This window comes from Camellia sinensis, chromosome 8 (assembly GCF_055761805.1).
Source record: "Camellia sinensis isolate YWXY chromosome 8, ASM5576180v1, whole genome shotgun sequence".
NCBI classification, from domain to species: Eukaryota; Viridiplantae; Streptophyta; class Magnoliopsida; order Ericales; family Theaceae; genus Camellia; species Camellia sinensis.
In genome coordinates, this window is record NC_138968.1 from 191,216,640 (window position 1) to 191,234,250 (window position 17,611).

Here is a 17,611-nt window from a genome sequence, read left to right on the forward strand (position 1 = left end):
CAGTTCATTAGGAGAATTGTAAAAAAAAAAATTATGAAAATATAATACTGCTATAAATGTAACTATTTGTAATAAAAATTACGGGAAAAAAAGTAATATAAATGTAGCACTATTGTAAATACAACTATTTATAATAAAAACAAAATATAAAATGTATTTAAATCAAGATAGAGTAAAATAAGGATAGAGTGGGTCGCTTAAAATTTTCACATAAATAATTTATTCGGCGGATTCCAACCAAAAATATATACACAATTAGAATTTTAAGAGCGGGTGTAAGGCAAGTCTACATTGTACGGCGGAGAAGTCTTCACCTTACCTAGCCGTAAACAAAAAATTTTATGATTAGAAAATGCGATATTCGTATTTGTTATGTATGTATGTATGTATGTATGTATGCTGCTGAACGTGCTCTAAGGGCAAACTCGTGTTCGACGATCCACGCGTCCTCATTCAATTGGCCACACCATCAAGTAAAGTTAAGAGGGCGTTGCTTTCGGTACTAACAAGTTTAGTTTATAGTACTAAAGCTAGAGAGAGAGAGAGAGTAGACACACACCGGAACGGAGCTCTGTAATTGTAGTGAGAGAGACAGAGAGAGAGAGAGTGTAATCCTCCTCATCGAAAGAAAGAATATGAGCAGAACGAAGCTTGAACTCCTCATCTTCCTCTTCGCTTTCAACTCAATCTCTCTCTACCTCTACTTCTCCTCCCACCCCGCCCACTCCCCTCACTCTCCCCCATCGGAAAACCACCAATCTCTCACCGGGAACGGCCACACTCTCACGGATAACCCCCACGACTTCTCCCTCTCAAAACCATGGCCAATCCTTCCGTCGTACCTCCCATGGTCTCTCAACCCCAACGTCCCCTCCAGATCCTGCGAATCCTACTTCGGCAACGGCTTCACTCGCCGGATCGATCTCCTCAAATCCTCGCTCTCCGATCACCGGACTGGAGGCTGGTTTCGGTGCTTCTACAGTGAGACGTTGCGGAGCTCGATTTGTGAAGGCGGGAGGGTTCGGATGCATCCGGACAAGATTAGGATGTCGATTGGGGGAGAGAGGTTGGAGGCGGTGATGGGGAGGGGAGAGGATGAGGAGTTGCCGGTGTTCGAATCGGGAGCTTTTGATGTTGAGGTTGTGGATCGATCGAGTCATGGAAGGAAGCTTGTGGATGATGAGTTTCTTAATCAGTATGTGCAGTTTGGTGCGGTTTCGCAGCACACGATGCGTGGTTTGGTCGATTCGGTCAAGTTAGTTGGTGCTAGTGACTTCCAATGCTCTGAGGTTAGTAATTTATCAACAAGTTTTAGATGTGTTGTCATAAATTCCACTACTCTGAATTGCAAACTACTTCTTTTACATGTTGATGATGATTTATTTAGCTTTGATTTAATTTTGTCTTGCGATTTGGGACTTGAAACGCATTAGATTTCCAATTGTTGGTCCTACTTACAAATTACAATAATAATTTGATTTCCTTTTCAGGGCTAACTTAATCAGTTGAAATAAATTTCATTATTGCTGAAAGAATGAATCTTGTACTCCTGTTATAGAAATTTCTTCAATGTATGCAGAAAAATAGTTCAGAAACTATTTAAAATTCACTTCCTCCACAACCCTGCTCAAACAAAAGCAAAAAAAAAGGGGGCCACTATTACATAATTCTGAAGTGGGTAAGTATTGAATTAAGTGCGCATTATTTATGCTAAAGTGATGTTTACAATATGAAGTCAATGCTCTTATGAATTCCCTGAAAATAAAATACTCTTTTTCTTGATGTAGTTGTTCTGCCTATTGGACAGCCTGTAAGGCTGTAACCAAGAATCAATTGGAATCCTAATAATTAGGATTTGATTGGAGTGAGATATAACTGGGTATTATTAGCTTTATTGGTATCTGAGTATCTCCTACCACCTTCAAATGAGATGAACGTTTCAAATCATTGGCATGGCTATAAATTAGTCCCATAATGCACCAATTTCACCTGTGAGTTGATATCTTCAACTATAGCAAATCCAAACTCATTGTAGTTATGATATGGGAGATCCTTGGGACAAGTGTAATGAGCGAAAACATTCAATCCATGATACCATTAACGCTTTTCAAACTTGGTTACAAAAGGAAATTTTAAATTATTTGAATAGGACCTTTAAGGTTTTGGGTTTTCAACTTACACATGCCACCACTTTACTATGAAAATCTGCGTGGAAACACTTTAGAAGTCTTCACTCTTTAATGTGTCATGTGTCCATTTTTTAACAAGTATTTTAATGATCTCTTTTGCTAGTTGTTTTGTGACTATATCGTTATGTGTGTGACATGAAAGTCTCTTGTTACAGTGGGTTGAGGAGCCGACGCTTCTTGTCATACGCTTTGAGTACGCAAATCTTTTCCACACAGTTACAGATTGGTACAGTGCATATGTGGCTTCTAGAGTTACTGGCTTGCCTAATCGACCTAATGTGGTTTTTGTAGACGGCCATTGTGTGGTATGTGTGCTCAAATTTATATTATTCATATCATCTTTGCGATTCTTTGTGCTATATAGTAGAAATCTGCTGATCAACATTTGATAAATAAATATTATATACCCCTGCTTTTGTTAAGTAACAGAGAAAATAGTGGAATTAGGGGAGCAAGTAATTTTATTAATCAGATATATTTTTGTGAAAAAAATTCTCTCTAGTGGCACTTTTATGGGCCATCAGTTTTGTTTGAGTATCTGAAAATATGGCTATTCGAACATGACCTAGACCTGTGGTAGTCAATTGAACAGAAACCTTAATCCCAATTAGTGGTTGGCTATGTGGATCATTTTCCATATGGCTTCATTCAAAGTCATATCTTTGGTTTAATCTAAGGTAATCATGACCATGATATGTGATTATTATAAGTAAAAGAAAAAGAAAAGGGAAAGAAAAGACAGAAAGAAGACCTGGATCCCAAGACCCTAGATGCTGGACAATTTGTACTCATCAGACATTTAAGACTTATTTCAGTACTTTTCTTCTTTCTATTCTTCATTACTTTCCTGTTTGCTGTTCATATGATTGAATGAATTTAGCTAATGTGCCAGCTGCTTGATCTACCCTATTTTTACCCACTTATTTTAATTAATGTGCTTCACCTTTGAGTGACTTCTGTTCATGCAAAAAATTACTAATTCTATGTTTAGGACTTTGTGTTATTCTTTTTCAATGGAACTATGCTTCAATAACAAATTGCATGCTAATAAAGATGTGCTGATTAGATATCATAGCACTTGGCTTCTAGTTTTGTTTATTTTCTTCTGTCATCATTGCATGATTGACTTGTTACGGTTCGCAAATCAACATCCTGATCTCTGTTCCCCTGTGAAAAAAATTCAGGCACCTTTGGAGGAAACATGGAGGGCATTGTTTTCGAGCGTTAGATATGCCAAAAACTTCAGCAGTCCAGTCTGTTTTCGCCATGCTATCCTCTCACCTTTGGGATATGAAACTGCCCTGTTTAAGGGGCTTTCTGAAAATATAAATTGTCAAGGAGCTTCTGCACATGACTTGTGGCAAAACCCCGATATTCAGAAAACTGCACGATTTTCTGAGTTTGGAGAGATGATAAGAGCCGCATTTGGATTTCCAGTAAATAGACGACGAACCTCAAAGCCGGTCTCGGGTCACAACGTACTCTTCGTTAGACGTGAGGATTATTTAGCCCATCCACGACACGGTGGTAAAGTTGAATCAAGGCTTAGCAATGAACAAGAGGTTTTTGATGCTTTAAGGAGCTGGATGTCGAATAAGTTGGAATGCAAAATAAACCTAGTCAATGGATTGTTCGCACACATGCCCATGAAAGAGCAAGTACAAGCCATTCAAGATGCTTCAGTCATTATCGGTGCTCACGGGGCAGGTCTCACTCACATAGTTTCTGCAACTTCAAAAACGGTGATTCTAGAGATCATTAGTAGTGCGTACAGGCGTCCGCATTTTGCTTTGATTGCACGGTGGAAAGGGTTGGAGTATCATGCCATAAATCTGGCTGGATCATATGCTAAACCTTCAGAGGTTATCGATAAGCTCAGCAGCATATTGAGGAGTCTTGGATGCTGAAAGTGCATATTGTTTGTATTGAGTTCTATTTAACATCTTCTACACATTCGGAATCTGTGAGAGTGGAGCCGATGGATTCATGGTTTCAGTTTTTTGACTTCTTATGGGCTCTAAGTTTGTTTTGTTCAGCTGTCTTCACAAATGATTGGTGGATAGCATAATGGGCAATTTTGTCAATGGTTGCTGGAATATCAACAAGTGAGAGGTGGGTAAGATGAAGACAAGTGGATGTGTGTTTTCTTCTCAACATTCATTATTGTTTTTTTCAAAATTTTCAATACTAGTTAGGGAGGGAACACACAGGAGTTCTGATTTTGCTAGGAGACCAATTTTTTGGTAAGTTTACAGGAACAAATGTTCTATTGTACAATAGAGTACTTCTCAGTAGTTGGTTTTTGATGTTGGGGTGTTTTTATGAGGTACTAATCAGTTGACTTGCTTATCATTGTTGCTAAATCATAAGATGATACTTTTGTTTTTGTTACTATCAAATCTCCTAAATTATCATCTTAAACTATCAATTTTATCTGTTTTTATTTATTTTTTATTTTTTTTAATGGTTATCAATTTTATCTGTTTAAGTTATTAAAATTTGTTTAGTCTTTAAAAATTTTAATGTCAACCCTCATTTTTTTTTTTTTGTTTTTTGGATCAATAATTTCAACTCTGTTAATAAAATTTGTTTAGTCCTTGGAATTTTTAATTTCAACTATTTTGGAATTTTTAATTTCAACTATTTGGTTCAATTGAAGAGAGTTATCCAAGCCAATTACACTTCAAGTCCAATTTGATGAGAAAAAAAGATGGCTTCAAAATTTGCAGGATTTAAAATTTAAGGGTAAATTACAAAAGACCCTCTCTGAGATTTATTTCAATTACAAATTATTCCCTGTGATTTTATAAATTACATTATGCCTTTTAAGGTTTCTAATTTCATAACAAATAGATCATTTTATTTATAAATTATCAAATTAATTAATAATTTTTAATAATGTTAAATTTTTATTTTAATTAATAATTCAGATAATTTTATTATTATATAGGTAAACAGTTAGAAATTTTATTTTTTCAATTAATTCTAAACAATTCGTATTTTAAACAAATTTAAGGAGATGTATTTATAATTTATCCAAAATTTAAAGTCACCTATTATAACCCAATTGAAGACAGTTGTTTAAATCAATAATTATAGTGAATAAGAAAACATGAATAGTTATATGATTTCGACTATTTTTAATTTCAACTATTTTGGAATTTTTAATTTCAACTATTTGGTTCAATTGAAGAGAGTTATCCAAGCCAATTACACTTCAAGTCCAATTTGATGAGAAAAAAAGATTGCTTCAAAATTTGCAGGATTTAAAATTTAAGGGTAAATTACAAAAGACCCTCTCCGAGATTTATTTCAATTACAAATTACTCCCTGTGATTTTATAAATTACATTATGCCTTTTAAGGTTTTTAATTTTATAACAAATAGATCATTTTATTTATAAATTATCAAATTAATTAATAACTTTTAATAATGTTAAATTTTTATTTTAATTAATAATTCAGATAATTTTATTATTATATAGGTAAACAGTTAGAAATTTTATTTTTTCAATTAATTCTAAACAATTCGTATTTTAAACAAATTTAAGGAGATGTATTTATAATTTATCCAAAATTTAAAGTCACCTATTATAACTCAATTGAAGACAGTTGTTTAAATCAATAATTATAGTGAATAAGAAAACATGAATAGTTATATGATTTCGATTATTCAAATTGTAAAATTACTTTTATTAATATTTGATTAAATTTTCAATATTACCGATATAGACTTCAATTGGATTATATGTTCTGAAATTTAAAAATAATAATAATTACTAAATAAATAAAATTGATAGTTTAAGAATGAAATAGAAAAGAAAAAAAAATGACAATAATTAAGGGACTAAAAGTAAAATTAACTTTTTAACATCTAATTTTTTTTTACTGGCACTGGGCAGACAACTGAAGTCGAAAGCTCTGCTCCACCAAAATTTGTAAAGCACACGAAAATAAGAAGTAAGGTTGATAATAACTTAACATTCAACAATATAAGAATAAAATGTTTTAAGCTAAATGTCAGCTCAACCAAAATTCAGCTCCATGTCTTAAAATAGACCAGAGGAAAATCTGGGAAAAACGAGATCATGAACTCTAAGATGAAAAACTTCAAGCAGCACCGGCACCGGCACCAGCACCCTTTCCTTTCTTTCTCTGGATCTTCTTCGTGTAGAACTCTAGCTCTTTGCCCTCCAATATATACCTGTTGAGCAATTTGAGCAAAACATTAGGTTTTAAGAAAAAAAATCACCATAAAAGAAGATAAAAACAAGCAACCAACATATGATTTGAGAGTGGTAGATCCTTTACAACTACGAAAACATTAGCTTCTCTGACCTATCTTTTAAGAGCATCCGCATCAACCTCTTCAATTTTTTAATCGAATTATAACTCAAAATCCACTTTTACTATTTTAATTAGTCACCTTTTTAATATTCACTACATCAAACTCTCTAACAGAATTCTGAGAGCATCCGCATCAACCTCTTCAATTTTTTAATCAAATTATAACTCAAAATCCACTTTTACTATTTTAACTAGTCACTTTTTTAATATTCACTACATCAAACTCTCTAACAGAAAACTGAAAACGTAAGTGTTACCAAACGGCACTTTCATGTTTTTTAAGTATATCTAAAAAAATCTAAAAATTTATAAATAAATAAAAAAGTGATTAAAATATTAAAAAAAATTTACTAAAAAGAAAAAAAATACGAATTAAATTTTCTTAAAAACTTCAAACTAGAAGTGATTATTTGGTGGTACAGGAACAATACTCCACACCATTCAACACATGACAAATGTAATCACTTTGCTTGGTTCTCATTTTTTAAAAACAGTTTTCAGAAAATTCTACATTCTTATTTTCCGTATTTTTTTATTTTTACTGAATTTTTTAAATATTTTATGCAATTTTTTTACTTTTTAGACACACCTAACATAAATACACCTAAAAGGTAAGAAAATTGTAAAAAAAATCTTTTAAAAATTCACTAAATATAAAAAATACAAAAAAAATATAAGAATTTAGTACATTTTTTGTATTTTTATGTATTTTTTAATTTTTTAAAATATTTTTCACAATTTTTTTACTTTTTAGACACATCTAAGTAAGGTGCAACTAAAAAAGTAAAAAAATGTTTAAAATTTTATAAATATTCACTAAAAACAAAAAAACACGAAAATTAAAAAATTTAATTTTTAAAAAACTTAATTCAGAAAACTCAAACCAAACACGGTGAATGTTATTTCTCATAAATCAGACAAAAAGTATTACCATCTTGACTAATAAAAGGAAAATGTTATAAATATATATATATATATATATATATCTATATATATTAACTTTTTTTATAAACTGATGTGACATGGAGTGATACAATTTTAGAATATGAAATAAGGCCGAACTTACTAATATTCTAGATAACATATCAATTTGTAAGAAAAATTTGTTTGTATAACATTACTCCTAATAAAAATCAAGTTGAGCATCACATGGAGTTGCTCAAGACCACTAAATAATTTAACTCAAGCCAAACAGATCGAATTAATATTAGTTGTTTTAGATATGATTTATAAGTTAATTTTTTTATTTATTATAAAAAAATGTGTAAAAAAATAAATAAATAATGTGACTCAAATAAGTTAATAAATTATTTTTTTTAATTTATCTAAAAAAAGATCTAATTAAAATTGGGAGCCGCTATTCACACTCTATACTTTGTTTTTATTATATATTAATACATTAAAATCTATTTTACTTTTACACACATACCTCAATTGGAGTGGTGAAAAATAATTTATCTACACAATTTATTTTCTCTATAATTCCTTTAATGACGTGACCCGTAAAATTTAAAAAATTGACTCATATTTAAATATTTTTTTAAAACTCTCTTTTTATGTATTTTGTTTTGTCAGTTCATGAAGAGAATTGTAGAAAAAAAAATTATGTAAATATAGTACTGCTATAAATGTAACTATTTGTAATAAAAATTACGGGAAAAAAAGTTGTATAAATGTAGCACTATTGTAAATATAACTATTTATAATAAAAATAAAATATAAAATGTATTTAAATCAAGATAGAGTAAAATAAGGATAGAGAGGGTCGCTTAAAATTTTCACATAAATAATTTATTCGCGGATTCCAACCCAAAATATATACACAATTGGAATTTTAAGAGCGGGTGTAAGGCAAGTCTACATTGTACGGCAGATAAGTCTTCACCTTACCTACCCGTAAACAAAAAAATTTATGATTAGAAAATTCGATATTCGTATTTGTTACTGTTGTACTGTATGTATGTATGTATGTATGTATGTATGTATGTATGCTGCTGAACGTGCTCTAAGGGCAAACTCGTGTTCGACGATCCACGCGTCCTCATTCAATTGGCAACACCATCAAGTAAAGTTAAGAGGGCGTTCTTTCGGTAGTAACAAGTTTAGTTTATAGTACTAAAAGCTAGAGAGAGACAGAGAGAGAGAGTAGACACACCCCGGAACGGAGCTCTGTAATGTAGTGAGAGAGTAGAGAGAGAGAGAGAGAGAGACAGAGACTGTAAATTGTAATCCTCCTCATCGAAAGAAAGAATATGAGCAGAACGAAGCTTGGACTCCTCATCTTCCTCTTCGCTTTCAACTCAATCTCTCTCTACCTCTACTTATCCCCCCACCCCGACCACTCCCCTCACTCTCCCCCATCGGAAAACCACCAATCTCTCACCGGGAACGGCCACACTCTCACGGATAACCCCCACAACTTCTCCCTCTCAAAACCATGGCCAATCCTTCCGTCGTACCTCCCATGGTCTCTCAACCCCAACGTCCCCTTCAGATCCTGCGAATCCTACTTCGGCAACGGCTTCACTCGCCGGATCGATCTCCTCAAATCCTCGCTCTCCGATCACCGGACTGGAGGCTGGTTTCGGTGCTTCTACAGTGAGACGTTGCGGAGCTCGATTTGTGAAGGCGGGAGGGTTCGGATGCATCCGGACAAGATTAGGATGTCGATTGGGGGAGAGAGGTTGGAGGCGGTGATGGGGAGGGGAGAGGATGAGGAGTTGCCGGTGTTCGAATCGGGAGCTTTTGATGTTGAGGTTGTGGATCGATCGAATCATGGAAGGAAGCTTGTGGATGATGAGTTTCTTAATCAGTATCTGCAGTTTGGTGCGGATTCGCAGCACACGATGCGTGGTTTGGTCGATTCGGTCAAGTTAGTTGGTGCTAGTGACTTCCAATGCTCTGAGGTTAGTAATTTATCAACAAGTTTTAGATGTGTTGTCATAAATTCCACTACTCTGAATTGCAAACTACTTCTTTTACATGTTGATGATGATTTATTTAGCTTTGATTTAATTTTGTCTTGCGATTTGGGACTTGAAACGCATTAGATTTCCAATTGTTGGTCCTACTTACAAATTACAATAATAATTTGATTTCCTTTTCAGGGCTAACTTAATCAGTTGAAATAAATTTCATTATTGCTGAAAGAATGAATCTTGTACTCCTGTTATAGAAATTTCTTCAATGTATGCAGAAAAATAGTTCAGAAACTATTTAAAATTCACTTCCTCCACAACCCTGCTCAAACAAAAGCAAAAAAAAAGGGGGCCACTATTACATAATTCTGAAGTGGGTAAGTATTGAATTAAGTGCGCATTATTTATGCTAAAGTGATGTTTACAATATGAAGTCAATGCTCTTATGAATTCCCTGAAAATAAAATACTCTTTTTCTTGATGTAGTTGTTCTGCCTATTGGCGTGCCTGTAAGGCTGTAACCAAGAATCAATTGGAATCCTAATAATTAGGATTTGATTGGAGTGAGATATAACTGGGTATTATTAGCTTTATTGGTATCTGAGTATCTCCTACCACCTTCAAATGAGATGAACATTTCAAATCATTGGCATGGCTATAAATTAGTCACATAATGCACCAATTTCACCTGTGAGTTGATATCTTCAACTATAGCAAATCCGAACTCGTTGTAGTTATGATATGGGAGATCCTTGGGACAAGTGTAATGAGCGAAAACATTCAATCCATGACACCATTAGCGCTTTTCAAACTTGGTTACAAAAGGAAATTTTAAATTATTTGAATAGGACCTTTAAGGTTTTGGGTTTTCAATTTACACATGCCACCACTTTACTATGAAAATCTGCATGGAAACATTGTAGCAGTCTTCACTCTTTAATGTGTCATGTGTCCATTTTTTAACAAGTATTTTAATGATCTCTTTTGCTAGTTGTTTTGTGACTATATCGTTATGTGTGTGACATGAAAGTCTCTTGTTACAGTGGGTTGAGGAGCCGACGCTTCTTGTCATACGCTTTGAGTACGCAAATCTTTTCCACACAGTTACAGATTGGTACAGTGCATATGTGGCTTCTAGAGTTACTGGCTTGCCTAATCGACCTAATGTGGTTTTTGTAGACGGCCATTGTGTGGTATGTGTGCTCAAATTTATATTATTCATATCATCTTTGCGATTCTTTGTGCTATATAGTAGAAATCTGCTGATCAACATTTGGTAAATAAATATTATATACCCCTGCTTTTGTTAAGTAACAGAGAAAATAGTGGAATTAGGGGAGCAAGTAATTTTATTAATCAGATATATTTTTGTGAAAAAAATTCTCTCTAGTGGCACTTTTATGGGCCATCAGTTTTGTTTGAATATCTGAAAATATGGCTATTCCAACATGACCTAGACCTGTGGTAGTCAATTGAACAAAAACCTTAATCCCAATTAGTGGTTGGCTATGTGGATCATTTTCCATATGGCTTCATTCAAAGTCATATCTTTGGTTTAATCTAAGGTAATCATGACCAAGATCTGTGATTATTATAAGTAAAAGAAAAAGAAAAAAGAAAAGGGAAAGAAAAGACAGAAAGAAGACCTGGATCCCAAGACCCTAGATGCTGGACAATTTGTACTCATCAGACATTTAAGACTTATTTCAGTACTTTTCTTCTTTCTATTCTTCATTACTTTCCTGTTTGCTGTTCATATGATTGAATGAATTTAGCTAATGTGCCAGCTGCTTGATCTACCCTATTTTCACCCACTTATTTTAATTAATGTGCTTCACCTTTGAGTGACTTCTGTTAATGCAAAAAATTACTAATTCTATGTTTAGGACTTTGTGTTATTCTTTTTCAATGGAACTATGCTTCAATAACAAATTGCATGCTAATAAAGATGTGCTGATTAGATATCATAGCACTTGGCTTCTAGTTTTGTTTATTTTCTTCTGTCATCATTGCATGATTGACTTGTTACACGGTTCGCAAATCAACATCCTGATCTCTGTTCCCCTGTGAAAAAAATTCAGGCACCCTTGGAGGACACATGGAGGGCATTGTTTTCGAGCGTTAGATATGCCAAAAACTTCAGCAGTCCAGTCTGTTTTCGCCATGCTATCCTCTCACCTTTGGGATATGAAACTGCCCTGTTTAAGGGGCTTTCTGAAAATATAAATTGTCAAGGAGCTTCTGCACATGACTTGTGGCAAAACCCCGATATTCAGAAAACTGCACGATTATCGGAGTTTGGAGAGGTGATAAGAGCCGCATTTGGATTTCCAGTAAATAGACAACGAACCTCAAAGCCGGTCTCGGGTCACAACGTACTCTTCGTTAGACGTGAGGATTATTTAGCCCATCCACGACACGGTGGTAAAGTTGAATCAAGGCTTAGCAATGAACAAGAGGTTTTTGATGCTTTAAGGAGCTGGATGTCGAATAAGTTGGAATGCAAAATAAACCTAGTCAATGGATTGTTTGCACACATGCCCATGAAAGAGCAAGTACAAGCCATTCAAGATGCTTCAGTCATTATCGGTGCTCACGGGGCAGGTCTCACTCACATAGTTTCTGCAACTTCAAAAACGGTGATTCTAGAGATCATTAGTAGTGCGTACAGGCGTCCTCATTTTGCTTTGATTGCACGGTGGAAAGGGTTGGAGTATCATGCCATAAATCTGGCTGGATCATATGCTAAACCTTCAGAGGTTATCGATAAGCTCAGCAGCATATTGAGAAGTCTTGGATGCTGAAAGTGCATATTGTTTGTATTGAGTTCTATTTAACATCGTCTACACATTCGGAATCTGTGAGAGTGGAGCCGATGGATTCATGGTTTCAGTTTTTTGACTTCTTATGGGCTCTAAGTTTGTTTTGTTCAGCTTTGTTTTCAAAATTTTCAATACTAGTTAGGGAGGGAGCACACAGGAGTTCTGATTTTGCTAGGAGACCAATTTTTTGGTCAGTTTACACGAACAAATGTTCTATTGTACAATAGAGTACTTCTCAGTAGTTGGTTTTTGATGTTGGGGTGTTTTTATGAGGTACTAATCAGTTGACTTGCTTATCATTGTTGCTAAATCAAAAGATGATACTTTTGTTTTTGTTACTATCAAATCTCCTAAATTATCATCTTAAACTATCAATTTTATCTGTTTTTATTTATTTTTTATTTTTTTTATGGTTATCAATTTTATCTGTTTAAGTTATTAAAATTTGTTTAGTCTTTAAAAATTTTAATGTCAACCCTCATTTGTTTTTTTGTTTTTTGGATCAATAATTTCAACTCTGTTAATAAAATTTGTTTAGTCCTTGGAATTTTTAATTTCAACTATTTTGGAATTTTTAATTTCAACTATTTTGGTTCAATTGAAGAGAGTTATCCAAGCCAATTACACTTCCAAGTCCAATTTGATGAGAAAAAAAATTGCTTCAAAATTTGAGACTTAAAATTTAAGGGTAAATTACAAAAAAACACTCTGAGATTTACTTCAATTACAAATTGCTCCCTGTGATTTTATAAATTACATTATATCTTTTAAGATTTCTAACTTCATAACAAATAGATCATTTTATTTATAAATTATCAAATTAATTAATAATTTTTAATAATGTTAAAATTTTATTTTAATTAATAATTCAGATAATTTTATTATTATATAGATAAACAGTTAGAAATTTTATTTTTTCAATTAATTCTAAACAATTCGTATTTTAAACAAATTTAAGGAGATGTATTTATAATTTATCCAAAATTTAAATTCACCTATTATAACCCAATTGAAGACAGTTGTTTAAATCAATAATTATAGTGAATAAGAAAACATGAATAGTTATATGATTTCGATTATTCACATTGTAAAATTACTTTTATTAATATTTGATTAAATTTTCAATATTACCGATATAGACTTCAATTGGATTATATGTTCTGAAATTTAAAAATAATAATAATTACTAAATAGATAAAATTGATAGTTTAGGAATGAAATAGAAAAGAAAAAAAATGACAATAATTAAGGGACTAAAAGTAAAATTAACTTTTTAACGTCTAATTTATTTTTTTTTTACTGGCACTGGGCAGACAACTGAAGTTGAAAGCTCTGCTCCACCAAAATTTGTAAAGCACACGAAAATAAGAAGTAAGGTTGATAATAACTTAACATTCAACAATATAAGAATAAAATGTTTTAAGCTAAATGTCAGCTCAACCAAAATTCAGTTCCACGTCTTAAAAAAGACCAGAGGAAAATCTGGGAAAAACGAGATCATGAACTCTAAGATGAAAAACTTCAAGCAGCACCGGCACCAGCACCCTTTCCTTTCTTTCTCTGGATCTTCTTCGTGTAGAACTCTAGCTCTTTGCCCTCCAATATATACCTGTTGAGCAATTTGAGCAATACATTAGGTTTTAAGAAAAAAAATCACCATAAAAGAAGATAAAAACAAGCAACCAACATATGATTTGAGAGTGGTAGATCCTTTACAACTACGAAAACATTAGGTAGTGTTTGGTAGAGTTTTGTAAATGTGATTTGAGAGTATGAGTTATATTTTGAGTTTGTGTGTTGTGGAATTATGATTTGAGTGTAGAAAATTTGTTTGGTAAAGAGTTTTGAAAATAGTTTTGAAAAAGAAGTTTGATTTGAGTGGGAAATTAATGATGTGACATTTGATATGTGATACAAAAATTTACAACTCATAACTAAACATACAATTCAAAATTATTTTAAAGCACATAAAAAATTTAAAAATTTTCAGAAAATATTCGTCCCGATTATATAAATCAATTGCAAAAAAAAAAAAAAAAATAAAAATAAAAATAAATCTGGAACCAGCCGGACATCCGGGTGGTCTACCGGGTGGTCATCCGGGTGGACAAAAAAGGCGCCTGTGCATCAGAGTTCTCTCTGCAGAGTGTAGAAAATTAATTTGAAAACGAAACCAAACATCATACTCCAACACACAGGTAGAAAACTGATTTCAGAGCACAACCAAACAGAGCCTTAGCTTCTCTGACCTGTCTTCTTAGAGCATCTGCATAACCTCTTCAATTTTTTAATCAAATTATAACTCAAAATCCACTTTTACTATTTTAACTAGTCACCTTTTTAATATTCACTACATCAAACTCTCTATTCTAACTCAATCTTATTAAAATATTAATTTATTATTGTATTTGTTATTTATTTATCTATTTATCAAATTGATGTGGTGTCATCCAAACAATTCTTAAAAAAAAAAAAAAATTGCCGTTGACCGACCGACCAGTCGATCAGTTAGGCTAATTTTGGACATTTTTTTTCTTCTGCTACAGGCACTCACGGGACATTCGATAGGATATCCAAGAGAACATCTGGGTGGACGACCGGTTTAAAGATTTTGGCCCAGTTTTGCTCCAGAAAATATAATAAAAAATCATGTAGCTAATGATCAGTAGCTCAACAAAGTTTTTGAGGTACTGTAGCAAATTTAACAAAAAGTTAATTTAGAAAAAAATTTGTTGAGATTGATGGAGGAACAATTTTGTGATTTACTATATTTTACCTTTTTGTTATTTTGGCTGATGCTCTAAGTCCATTACATGGTTAAGGATTGTAAAGGTGGTTCATCAAATGGTAAATTGGTAATCACTAGATACCATCTGTAAGGGAATAAGCATCTTATCCCAAGACCTCTTTCACTTGTGCAGAAGGAAGAAGATTATCATGTATTTTGATGTGTTTGAAATGTCTAATCAATTTACCAAAGCAACAAAAGGAAACATATGGAATTGGATGATATGGGCACAGGAAATTTGAAAAACATATCCAAAATCATAGATGTCACCTAAAAATGACTTGAAAGATTTGTTTGTTAATCAGTGCTCTAACTTCTTAATATTTCGAAATCAAAAGTGACCACAAGGAGAAAGGGGAAGAAGGAATTGCATACCCATCAGCACGACCACACTGGCCAGGTCGGGATGAGATTGCAGCTAACAGACGCCCACTGCCAAATTGCTCTTCAACATGGGGGTCAAGCTTGCGTTCCTGTTGACGCTTCTCCAGTTTTCTCACGATGTGGTTGCTCTTCTTCGTCTCTTCAGCAGCCACATCACCCTCCTGTGAGCCAATAAAAAGCAACAAGGAAGGAACAAGATGCCAAGAGCTATTATAGGTAGGATTTGTAACAGATAATATTAACCATATTTATCATATAGATACACTGAAAACATACTAATTTCTTCTAGACTGCTTTGTATTCCAATACATGCCCGAGTGTACAGAAACAACAAGAAAGAAACGAGTCGCATATTTTTTGTTCATAGTTTTGGTTTAAGTTGCCATAAATAAGCAGTTAGCACTGCAATAATCTAAATGAAGCCTTAAAAACAGAGAAAGGATCATATGGAATTTAAAATTAAAAAAAAAACTCAAAAATGAAGATGATAGAACTGAAAGTTCCATTTGATAAGTCCAATGGGTTCACCTACTCTACAGTACAAGATGTCCACTACTCTTCAGAAACCACTCACATTTGACTTCAATAGCAAGAGACCATATTCTCGTTTCAAGAAAAGTAGCAACAAAACATTAACAGCAGACACCGAGATCATTTGGTTTTTCTAGTGTTATGGGGAGCAGTGGTGGGGGTGAGGAGGGCACAGAAACATACAAGAATTCAACCACTTTCTGAAAAATTGTAACCAATTCATGATTTTATCATCAATATCATAACTATTCACTAATACAATCTACAATCAATTAAATATATAACAGTGGTGCTAAGTGACTTGTAACTACATCACAAAAACAAAAACAAAAAAAGAAGAAACCAATATAAATAAAAAATTGCATCTCCAACTAAAATGTAGTACAGCCAACTAATAAAATGAGACTAACTATCAGAACAATTAATGAACACTTTCACCTCTCCTTTTTTGGCAGCAGCAGTAGTTTTCCTCTTGCGACCAATGTCAACTCCATAGTGCTGAAGATACCATTGCTTAAATGGAGCTGCATCAACCTGAATAATTGCACTCTTCACCAATGTCTGGGTACGAACCAACTCATTATTTGATGCATTATAAACCACATCCAAAAGACGAGTCTTTCGTGTCACAGCCTCACTCCCCCAAGAGAAGTTCCCAGTATCCAATCTCAGTGCACGCCATTTCACATTCCCACCTCGAACTCTTATCCTCCGAACTGTCTTGTTGCTCGACAACTTTGTGTTAGCAGGTTGTCTTCCAAGCTCATACCTTGAAGAATAAAAACAACACATTAATCAAAAACTTATACTAAATCTGGGCATCACACAGAATTGATTTAGTGTTTTGAAATTTCTATCAGACAAATGAGCCACAGTAAAGTGATTAGGTTATGAAAAATTTAACAATCTTAGGGTTATATAACTAATTAAAATCCAAGACCACAACCAAACTAATCAAATGAATCTGAGATGAGATCTTGAGAAACCAATCTATTTATAACACAATGCAGATTTTCAAAATGGTTGATGAATTAGAGACACTATAACAACACCATCACAAGTGTAATCTGATTTGAGTATTGGAAATATGATCCACTCAATCATAAATACAAAATTATCATACCTGATTAGAGCTTCAAAGGATCACAATAAACCAGTATCCCCAAAAACACACATTCAATAAACAAATCACACTAGGGTTTCGGATATCACTAGAAACCCATTTGCAGAGACACTAAATAACGTAAATTTAACAAACCCATTACTCTGAGACTCGAAACGAATCTAAAAAGAAAAAAAAGAGAAATGCCTTTGAAAGATTATAACAGTAGAGAGTTGCGGGGGTTATACTTACTTTCTCTTCTTCCTCCAAGCCTTCTTCTTGCCTCCAGTGGCACGCCTCTTGTGCATGGAATCCCGAGAGATACCTGTAAAAAGTTAGGGTCTTTCAAGATTATCATCATGAAGAAGATAAAGGTTCAACTGAGAAAACAATAGAGTGAAATCTTTCGATTACCCATGGTTGCTGACACAGAGTTCTAGGGTTTCTCTGAATCCGCAGCTGCTTGCAAAGTGATGGCGGATGGTTTGCAAGAAAAAGTGAACTTGGTTTTACTCAAAACCCTAACTTTTG

At 33.4% G+C, this 17,611-nt stretch overlaps 3 protein-coding genes and 1 long non-coding RNA gene across 4 annotated transcripts; 3 read left to right on the forward strand and 1 right to left on the reverse strand.

The window, feature by feature from the left end:
- Positions 1 to 443: 443 nt before the first annotated feature.
- Positions 444 to 4,580, forward strand: LOC114277880 (beta-1,2-xylosyltransferase). The gene is made up of 3 exons (XM_082884453.1): positions 444 to 1,289; positions 2,345 to 2,494; positions 3,374 to 4,580. Exons 1-3 carry the CDS (start codon positions 636 to 638, stop codon positions 4,094 to 4,096), a joined length of 1,527 nt encoding a protein of 508 aa, XP_082740579.1. The 5' UTR covers positions 444 to 635; the 3' UTR covers positions 4,097 to 4,580.
- A 4,028-nt stretch (positions 4,581 to 8,608) lies between these two features.
- LOC114323605 (beta-1,2-xylosyltransferase) lies at positions 8,609 to 12,613 on the forward strand. The gene is made up of 3 exons (XM_028271257.2): positions 8,609 to 9,441; positions 10,497 to 10,646; positions 11,535 to 12,613. The coding sequence occupies exons 1-3, from the start codon at positions 8,788 to 8,790 to the stop codon at positions 12,255 to 12,257; spliced, it is 1,527 nt and encodes a 508-aa protein (XP_028127058.1). The 5' UTR covers positions 8,609 to 8,787; the 3' UTR covers positions 12,258 to 12,613.
- A 922-nt stretch (positions 12,614 to 13,535) lies between these two features.
- Positions 13,536 to 17,605, reverse strand: LOC114323604 (small ribosomal subunit protein eS8). Its single transcript, XM_028271255.2, has 5 exons — positions 17,495 to 17,605; positions 17,333 to 17,405; positions 16,417 to 16,747; positions 15,439 to 15,608; positions 13,536 to 13,884 (listed from the first exon to the last, which is right to left on the reverse strand). The coding sequence occupies exons 1-5, from the start codon at positions 17,496 to 17,498 to the stop codon at positions 13,797 to 13,799; spliced, it is 666 nt and encodes a 221-aa protein (XP_028127056.2). The 5' UTR covers positions 17,499 to 17,605; the 3' UTR covers positions 13,536 to 13,796.
- LOC145797402 (uncharacterized) lies at positions 13,874 to 14,727 on the forward strand. Its single transcript, XR_014338908.1, has 2 exons — positions 13,874 to 14,008; positions 14,515 to 14,727. It is a non-coding gene; the product is annotated as an uncharacterized LOC145797402 (long non-coding RNA).
- Positions 17,606 to 17,611: the final 6 nt, after the last annotated feature.